Source organism: Asparagus officinalis, chromosome 9, assembly GCF_001876935.1.
Source record: "Asparagus officinalis chromosome 9, Aspof.V1, whole genome shotgun sequence".
Taxonomy (NCBI): domain Eukaryota; kingdom Viridiplantae; phylum Streptophyta; class Magnoliopsida; order Asparagales; family Asparagaceae; genus Asparagus; species Asparagus officinalis.
The window spans coordinates 65,154,240-65,164,760 of NC_033802.1; the positions used below are offsets into that span (position 1 = coordinate 65,154,240).

General features: G+C 40.9%; 1 protein-coding gene across 4 annotated transcripts in view; it reads right to left on the reverse strand.

The window, feature by feature from the left end:
- Window positions 773-10,521, reverse strand: part of LOC109824272 (glutamyl-tRNA(Gln) amidotransferase subunit A-like) — a 24,418-nt gene continuing 14,669 nt past the window's right edge. The window contains exons 8-14 of one of the 4 annotated variants that reach the window (XR_002242587.1): window positions 9,977-10,113; window positions 9,723-9,893; window positions 9,399-9,623; window positions 8,609-8,842; window positions 3,055-3,157; window positions 2,691-2,939; window positions 773-1,044 (exon numbers count right to left, since the gene is read on the reverse strand). Coding sequence is in view for 3 of the 4 variants with exons in the window: in XM_020390835.1 (XP_020246424.1) it covers window positions 2,911-2,939; window positions 3,055-3,157; window positions 8,609-8,842; window positions 9,399-9,623; window positions 9,723-9,893; window positions 9,977-10,113 (899 nt within the window). In the remaining variant the exon portion in view is untranslated. Of the gene's footprint in view, window positions 1,045-2,658; window positions 2,940-3,054; window positions 3,158-8,608; window positions 8,843-9,398; window positions 9,624-9,722; window positions 9,894-9,976; window positions 10,114-10,521 lie in introns of those variants that run through there. The other 3 variants (XM_020390836.1, XM_020390835.1, XM_020390837.1) reach the window with 3 other exon arrangements.

Sequence of the window (10,521 nt, forward strand, 5' to 3'; positions counted from 1 at the left end):
TCAGAGCGTTATGAGATAAGCAACCAACAATCACAGCATAGACGAGGCCAAATAATATGTTTTATGAGCACAGATCCTGTTTGACCCAAAAACAATAAGTAATCTATCCTTTATTCTTGTAAACCTGAAAGATTTGTGCCTAGCTCCATAGTTATGTGCTCTATTTCTTGGTTACTCAACCTCAGCCTAACCAAAATTAAATTCTACATAATGTACTCACGAAATCCTTCATAATGGAGCATGCTTATCATAGATCACATGTCACGGCCCAAACCAACGCAAATATTACTGAAAATGATAATAAAACAAAGGCACATGATGGTCGGCCACAAATCCCTCTAGCTGAGGACTTGCAAGCCTAATTCCAATATTCCAACAAGCAATATTTTCACATTTATGGTCTACTCAAAATCTTGCATTTCAAACTTACTTCCTTGATTGATACATTATACTATTTGTCATTAACTGTACATGATCAAAAGTACATTTATATCACTCAGAAACTCCAAGTTATATAATAGAGGTTGTAGACAAATACATATATCACAAAACTCTTCTGAGAGGAACCATTCCATTACTAAAATACTAGTTAGGAGATTGCTTTTGACCAAAGATCTTGTCCATATCCTCAAATCCTACTCGCCTTAGTTCTCCTCACCACGCTCAGCTAAAATGTCATTTATATTTGGGGCGAACTTTCCACATACTCAGTAAGTGGTGCATATTCAGTAATTTATATTAACAAAACTATGCATATCAAAAGAATATAGAACTTGATTTGAAATGAAATTTTTGTAAATTTTGTCAAAGTAAGAAAATTATGCAAAGAAATTAAGCAATGTCACACCCTATCTTGACAACTAGACTGCCTATAGCGAATGTCTGCCTAGAAAGGGTGCCTACCGCGGCGCTCTACCTTTTACGCTTTAACTCAACCAAACTGCCTACCACGGGGATCTGTCTGGTCCGGGCTGCACACAACGACGATCTGCCCGTTATAACACCCTATTCCCTTGACAGGCTTGTGACTTAATTCATTGTACACTGCATTGACCAACAAACAACACAATATAAAATCTCAACATAACTCATTAACCCAAATCTCTATTCATGTACCGCAAACCGTGACAAAATCATTGTCCAATATGAAAATATTAACAAAAACCGATGCAATATTACCATGATTATAGTATAACTTAAAGAATAGCATTAATACGGAACTCATGCTTGTATGACCATGAAAGACGCAATTCTCATGGAAAAGAAAAATGAGTATATAACATAAATTAAAGAACATGTTCCCACTTTCCAATTTTCCGCAAAATACAAGTTCATGTGTAGTCCTTCAATAGTCAACTATATATAACTCCTATTAAGCTTTCATAGTACAAATACATATCAAATATCAAAACTCACTCAATACATGTATTTATACCTGTACACTCCTTAATTGCATTCTCAACTCTAATTATCGGAGTGTAGGGTCTTTCGAAATGCCTTAGAATAATCCTTGATCTCTTAACATACTTTATAGAAGTATTCTAAACTTTAAAAACTTGTTTAGTTATCATTTGGGCAGATCTGTAATTTCTATTCTTGCAGGGGTATTTCTGTAGTCTCTGCTTCTGCAGGGATTATTCTGCAATTTCTGTAACTGCAGGGGGGTTTCTGTAATTTTTGAAAAACTACAAGGTTTATTACCAATTTCTGAAAACTACAAGGAGATCTTAACATATCCATGCTATTCAGGACTCGTACATGAATTCCTCTCATCATTCAACAATGACTTGACTTCATATGGTATTTAGCGTAAGTTGGGCTAAAGAGTAATATTCTATGAATAGAAGGGTCCGGATGCAAATTCCTTTTCCTCCCACCGTGTTTCACGCTAGCTGAAGCTGAACCAATACTAATATGGATTTTTAAATCTAACAAGTTCAAACTTTAGGTTCTCAGGAAGTATTAATCTCTAGCTCATGAGATCCCAATCAAGTATATGTATCTTAATCGTGTCCTAAATCCAAATACTACGTGAAAGGTTGTGCACATGGTTCAGCTGAAGAAAGCATTGGCAACTCATGAGATCGAAGAGAGTTAAGTTTTAGAGTACCTTAATCTTTGTTAATTAAGATTTGGGTATTACATCACCCTAGTGTGCATCGGCCTCCTATTTTCCTAAGCACTGCATTTTGCACTTGCCTCACTCTTAAGTTTTAATACATTTAATTTAATTATTGTATGCTTAAAATTAGAAATCATATCTACTCCTCTACACTTTAAGAATGATCTAAGTTTTAATACATTTGATTTAGAAATCATGTCTACTCCTCCATATATACTTAAAGAAGGATCCAAGTTTTAATACATTTGATTTGCTTTACTGTTTATGATACAATAAATCACTGTAGTATAAATAGTAACTTGGTATGGAGGAGAAGATTCGATTTACTGTTTACGCATAGTAAATTACTGTAGCATAAACAACAACTTCGAGTTTATGCTACAATATTTACTGTAGTATAAAGGGTAATTCCTTTGGGTTCTCCTTCAAGTATAGAGGAGTAGATGTAAAGATTCAATACCTACCCTACACCCTCATATCAACAAAAAAGAAACCCTCGTTTTCTAGCAAATATCCAATTTATACATGATAAGATAGAAGGAAGAAATGAGGATGATTTATTTCTTACTGAATGTGAAGCACAACGACGATGTTCATTATCAAGAGATAATTAGAACCCGTGACTTGTTGGAAACAATTCCACCATAGCCGATGAAAATTTTCGATAAATTGTCATTTTCTACTAATAGTTGCAACAACATGCAATGCATATCATTGTGGTGTCCAAATTCTTGATGGCGAGAGAACAGGTGAAGCAAAATTTACCGAGCAAATCGTCTCACCGATTTTCACCTTATCAAGACAAACTGATTTTTACCTGTACAAGGTAAACATAAACGTATTAATCACAATATGATAAATGAAGATCTATGAATATATACTATACCATAAAGTTTTATTGTTTGCATTGATTTTAAAAGAGAGTTCAGTACGTGTACGTATAGGCACTGGATCATTTGGTCCCAGGTTATCGATAGGTGGACGCTGTTTGTGATGATTGGTAACCGACTGATATGCCATAGCTAATGCTAGAGCCTGAAATGTACACAAAAGCATTTTCAAACTTATTATCAGTGAATTTTATTTGAATGTAGAACTATAGAATGTGAAAACCCTTATTTCATAGATAAGATAGCATGGGCTTATATAGGCCCTACAAACACATTTTACAAATAAGACCCTTAACTATACTAATATGTCAACACTCCTCCTCAAGATGGGCGAAAGATATCCACTAAGCCCATCTTGTCACATCCTCTAATCATATCTATTGAGTTAAGTCCCTTAGTCAGACAATCTGCTGCCTGGTCTTTAGTTGAAACATGACTTAATCTGGTACACTGCGTCCATATGACCCTTCCTTGGATCATGTATGTAGCGACTCACCACGCTCACTGCAAAAGAGATATCAGGACGTGTGTGACTCAAATAGATCAATCTTCCCACCAGCCTCTGGTATCTGTCACGATCAACTGGTTCTCCGGCCTCAGCACCTAGTTTGAACTTCTGGTCGATCGGTGTAGTTGCAGGTTTGCACCCTAACATCCCTGTCTCTTTGAGAAGATCCAGTGCATACTTTCTCTGGGATAGGATGATTCCCTCCGCTCCTCGAGCTATCTCTATTCCAAGAAAGTATCGAAGCAAGCCAAGATCTTTCACCTCGATTTCCTTACCCAGTCTCACTTTGAGTTGGGCAATCTCCTTCTCATCATCCCCTGTAATAATCATATCATCCACGTATACTGCAAGCATGGTGATGTGACCTTCACTCCGTCGAAAGAACACGGTATGATCGGCATTAATCTGATGGTATCCCATACCTATCATAGCCCGCCTGAATCTGTCAAACCAAGCACGGGGAGATTGCTTCAAGCTATAGAGAGACTTCTTCAATCTGCAAACCTTTCCTACTGTCTGCTCTGTACTGAATCCTGGTGGTATCTCCATGTATACCTCCTCCACTAGATCTCCATGAAGAAATGCGTTCTTCACATCTAGTTGGTGTAGCTTCCATCTACCATTTACTGCCAGAGAGATTAAGGTCCGAACAGTGCTCATCTTCGCCACCGGTGCAAAAGTCTCATCATAATCGATGCCATATGTCTGACTATACCCTTTTGCCACCAGACGAGCCTTGTAGCGTTCAACTTGCCCATCTGGATTCTGCTTCACAGTGAAGACCCACTTACATCCAACTGCTCGCTTTCCTTCTGGTAGTTTTACTAGCTCCCAAGTGCGGTTCTTCTCAAGAGCCCCTAACTCCTCGTGCATAGCCGCTTTCCATTTTGGGTCCTTCTTAGCAACCTGCCAATTGTTAGGTACAGTAACAGAGTCCAATGATGCAATGAATGCCCCATGTGCAGGGTGGATGTTAGAATATGATACAAATTGGGCAAGATCCCAACCATATCTATCGGGAGGATTTCCCGCATTACTACGAGTAGTCCTCCGTACTGATATTGGTATGGGAGGAGTAGGGAGAGGAATGTTATCAGTAGGGAGAGGAACGTTATCACCTTGGGATAAAGCTGGTGGTGGTGGTGGTGTTTCAGGAGTCGGGGCAGGCGTTGGCAAGAAGCACTAGTGGCACTGTAGGTACTGTTCATGTAATTTGCTTGCCATTCCTACTATAGGTTAGTAGTTCCCCCTGAACAGTGGGCCTAACACCTCTTGTCTCATTTTTCTTTTCTTCATCATCATTCTCCTGCTCCTCCTCAACCAATTCTCCTTCCCAAGGAATCGATACAGAAATGGATTTCTCCACATTGTTCACCGATCTCTCACTATTCTCCTCCTCTCGCCTCATACTTCTAGTATTAGGCGAGTTACTAGAGGATGAAGTTACCTTCTGGGTGTAATACGGCTCGAGTTCTCGAAAGTGCACATCCATGCTCACAAGCAACCTTTTCTCCACTGGGCTCCAGCAAACATATCCCTTCTGAGTAGCAGAATATCCCACAAAGATGCACTTCACAGCTCTAGGGACAAGCTTCCCGACAGATGGCCTGTTGTCCTTCACAAAGCACACACAGCCAAACACTTTAAGTGGAAAAATCCCACCGTTATCTCCCTTCAATATCTCACATGGAGACTTCCAATCCAGCACTCTCGAGGGCATTCTGTTGATCAGCGCTGCTGCAGTCAATACTGCTTGTCCCCATAATGTTTCTGGGATATTCATAGAGATCATCATGCTTCTAGCAACCTCTAAGAGATGTCGGTTCTTCCTTTCCGCTACCCCATTCCGGGCTGGTGTGTATGGACAGGTAGTCTGGTGATGTATTCCTTGAGCTGACAAATATTCTTCAAACGTTCTGTTGATATACTCTGTCCCATTATCTGACCTCAATACTTTCACCACTGCTCCGTATTGAGTCTGAACAGTCCTATGAAAGTTTTGAAAGCACCCAAACACATCACTCTTATTCTTCATCAGGTATAACCAAGTAACACGAGAGAAGCAATCAATAAATGTAATAAAATATTTGTATCCATTCATAGAACTTGTGGAACAAGGCCCCCAAACGTCTGAATGTACCAAGTCAAATGCATGAGAACTTCTATGACCAGAACTAACATAAGAGCTTCTAGTAAGCTTTCCCAACTCACATGCATCACACACAAGTTTCTGTTTATTTGCTTTCTCAAATAAAGAATGATACAATCTACCTAAAACACTAAAGGATGAGTGTCCCAAACGCTGGTGATGAAGCATTAACTCATTTTAGATCCTACTCCTGCTTCCTCTATGACTGACACCAATGCTGAATCCAACCCTTCACGATCCAGATATCACAGTCCACTACGCCATGTGCCAGTCCCAAGTCTCCGCCCTGTCCCTTTCTCCTAAAAAATCACCTTGGGAATATCAAAAGAAATAATGCATTTTAGTTGAAGGATGATAGAACTAATGGACAAAAGATTGACTGGAAAGGAAGGAGCATGTAAAACATTGGACAAAGTTACAGAACCAGTACAATCAACTGTACCCTTACCAACCACAGGCTGAAATATACCATCAGCTGTTTGAATACTATCAGGCGATGCTAAGTGAGTATATGATGAGAACTCACTAGCATTACCTGTCACATGACGAGACACATCGGAGTCGACTATCCATGCTGATGATCTGTCAGGAGACATAGAAGCAAGAGCATGTATGTCATCAGTACCTTTGGTCGGATGAGCATAGGTAGCAGTATTGCTTCTGCCGAAGAATGAGGTGGATGCCTCCTCAGTTCCATCCCCTGCTACTTGCTGCTTCTTCCTTAGTATTGCCAGGAGAGCACGATCCTCCTCAGTAAAGACCACCTCAGCTTCCTCTTCCTCTGCGACCGTCAGATTTGCCCGGTTTCCTGCTCCTCTTCCACCTCGTCGACCCCCACGGCCACGACCACGACCTCCGAACTGTCCACGTCCACCCGAATCACCTTCCTTGGATGGCTTGGTGCAAGCATGTCTTAGATGACCTACCGCACCGCAGTTGTAGCACTGTCGGGTCTCTCCCCTAGATTCAGTGTTGTTAGAGGCTGCTAGTGCTGACTTCACCACAGGAAGTCCACTTGTCCCCGCCTGCAGCCGAATGCGAGTCTCCTCCTGGATCATAGCAGAGACAGCCTCCTCAAGCGTGGGAATCTTCGGCTGAGCTAGCAGCAATGCGATTCGCTGAGCGAACTCTGATGTCAATCCTTTAAGAAACACCATAGTCCTCTCTTGTAGAAAGGCCTCCCGCTCTTTACATCCCGGGTCCTTGCAGCTAGCCCGGGGAGAGAAATGATCATAATCCAGCCACAGGCGTTCCAACTCTGTAGCATATTCCTGTACAGTCCTTTCTCCCTGGACTGTGGCGTCGATTTCTCCTTTAATCTGGAATACCCTCAGGTTATTCCCCACTCCATCATATGTCCTCCTCAACTTCTCCCAGACGTCCTTCACCTTCTCAATGCCATCCACCGTGGCGGCGATCGTCGGGACCAACGAGTTGAGAAGCCAGATGTACACCAACATATGAGTGGACTTCCACTCATCTCTTCCCTCCGAGTCCTCCTCCGGTTCTGTCGCCTCTCCTGTCAAGTAACCCTTCAGGTTCCTCCCTGCAAGGGTGTATCTCACCCGCTGCGACCAGCTCAGGTAAGTACTCGGTCCATCAAGCTTCAGATCGATGGTCGGAAGCTCCAACTTCTTCGATGGTTTTGTCGCACTCTCACCAGCCGACAACTTCATTAGCTTCATCAAAGTTGACACCTCCGCGGGGTTCAACTTCTTGATGATCTCCTCCATCGAATAGGCTTCAGACCCACCACCTGTTCACCTTCTCTTCCGACCCTTGTTGTGTGCAGTAACAATTTCGGCAGCACCTCTGCTGCACAACAAGAGTAGGAACTCAAACAAATTCTCGTTTCTCAGAGGAAACAAGAACCAAAAACAGTTACATATCTCATCGCTGTGAGATATATACTCTTCCTGTCATCAGTTCGAGGACTGAGTCAAGGGAACCCATGCCAAACTCGAGGTCCAGCATAGCGCAGCAAGTAGGTCGCGGGGTTCGAAGGGTTTCGAGGTCGGGGGGGGTGAGGGGTTCGTGGTTTCTGCTTGATCGCACAGTAGGGTGCTTGGGGGGCTTTCCGACGGGTGGGAGGGGCGGCCGACGGATGGAAGAGAAGGGGGGGGGCAGCAGAAGTGATCGGAGAGGGGCGCGGCTAGGGTTTTGGTGGCTCTGATACCATATAGAATGTGAAAACCCTTATTCCATAGATAAGATAGCATGGGCTTATATAGGCCCTACAAACACATTTTACAAATAAGACCCTTAACTATACTAATATGTCAACAAGAACAATGATGGAGTTCATAAGTAAAGTTCAAGCAGAACATCTCGAGTCCAATCGTACAAGATATGCGAGGTTTTTAATTTTATGATATAGTTTGGTTCGATAAAATAGGCTGGGCTTCAAGAAGAGAAAGAGATGATGTATAAAAATGTCAATAAGTATTGGGCAACAAAACTTCTGTATGGGTCCTATTTACGCATTATAAATTTGAGTTTTTTGATATTAGTCCCCCCTTTCATATTTTGAAATTAGTCCCTGAATTCATTGAAACTGCTACTAGGCCCCCGATTCTTAAGTTATTCCAAAATCAGTCCCTCTAATAAAGATTAAAAGTAGCAATCATAGGAATTAGTTTCAAACAACTAATGAAAATTGAGATATTTGATAGTTGGCAAACTTTATCTTTGAAATAACTTGAGAATTGGGAGACTTAATACCAATTCAGTGGTTTGAGGGACTAATCCAAAATGTGAAAGATTTAAAGGACTAACATCCAAAAAAGCCCTATAATTATTCATCATATCCAGAGAGGTCTTAATATTCTCATGTCATGACAAGAAGCTTCATCCTGTAGCTCCTACTGTTGAGGATCTTTATGTTGCCGTAAATTTTTTTTATCAGAAGTATATCGTTGATACTTAATTTCAGAACTTACAATATGATCATGGTCAGGAGGTGCGTATATGCCTGTTGTTATCGTCGTTCTTCTTCGTGTACCACCTTTTGGTGGATCTTGAATGCTCTTGAAACCAGTAGGAACAATGACAACAGGGAAGCCAACCAAATTTCCTAAGCAAACCCTTTCCCAGTCAGTTGCATTAGCGATAAATGCATCGACAGTGAAGCTCTCTCGAACTTCTCGAATCAGCTTCCCCCTTACCCTTTGAGCCTGTCAACACAGATCATTGATATCAAACAACAACTGTGGAATATATTTGAATCCTACTTAACAATGAAATTGACATGTTGCAAGAATATGTGGAAAAAAAGCATAATCTAAATATATATCGCGAGAAATTAATTAATTCTCGTGTATGCTGCGATACACCAGATACATTACCAAATATGCTACTATAATATTCTAGTAAACATACTTGGTTATTGTGTAAAACCTATGAACTGAGAAGAGCTTGCATTGATTCTCTTGTTATATTCATACTCCTTTTTTTCGCTCTTGCTTTTATATTTTGCCTCTGATTTCAGTTTACTTGAGTTTCTATTACAAGTGTTGCATCCTGATTACTGGCTTCTCTTTTCTACAATTTTTTAGATCGTACACCATGCACTCTGCAAAAACTCAACCAAACTGAAAGTGAAAAATGTGAAAGCACTTCTAAAATAAAAAACGAGAAGTAATTTCTAGGCTTTTTTGTGAATGTAGATATATATGCAGCTGAAATCAGATTTTAGTAATAAGATTCATGATACGAGGACTCTATAAATACCTGTATATAATCTACTGCAGGGATTAGCCTAGCACGACGAAGTTCCACAGGCCATTGATCTTGAGCTTCATAATCATCATCATATCCTAACCTCTGCCACTTATCAAAGTGTGCCAGCATATCGACATCCATCGTGAAATTGAGAAGTGCCTGCACTGTCTCAACCGTGTAGTTGAGCTTGAACGGTACGACATTAACACCCATGGAAGAAAGAACATGAATAACCTGAGCAGAAAGTGAGAACATTGCCTCCATCAGAAACAAAAGCAGACCTTCTACATCACAACTTTGATTGAGGTTACTACCCCAGAATAGCATACTCACTTCCATTTCGGCATCTTCAAGATATCCGACAGTGAGTTTCTTGAAGTCAATCGAGAATGGATCCTTAAGTGATATCTTTCGAGATGAGAGGTCATCGGGGTCCCTCCCCCGAATAGCATCTATTATAACTCCACAGTCAACTGCACTTCTGCAGAAAGGACCAAGCTTATCCTGTGACCATGAAATTTCTGGCTTCAGCTTCAACATTTTATATGCTTGTATTTGATAGCAAAATATATCGGAAATGGAATTACCATGCTTTCAGAGAGGCTCATCACACCGGTTCGTCCAACAGAACCAAAAGTGGGGCGCAAGCAAGTTATACCGCAACGAGCAGCAGGGAAAGACATGGATCCAGCAGTTTCAGAACCAATGGCAAAAGGAACAAGACCTTCAAAGAAAAATTGATGTCAATGTACAACTTGCCAAGCTTACAGCGCCATTCTCTGGCTGTTTTTGGCAACTCAACACTAATCCGGTTAAGATTCAACAACGGTGGGGGTGACCAAAGATAATCTGGTTAATGACCATTTCTATAACTATAAAAACTGGGTCTGGACCCATTTTTACCAACGTACTTTTAGGCCTTGGCCACATTAGTGGGAGAGTCGCCAAATATACTCTTAGGATCAGTTTGCAAGCAATGAAAAATGAGGCAGAATTGATCTTGACCCAGTTTTATCCTAACTGGACTAGGAATGACTAGGAGTCCATCTTTACACTGTTTTAAGGGTCATTTTAAGGCTAAAACAACTGTTGCAATCATCATTTTTGGGTTAAAACAATTATTGCAACCCTA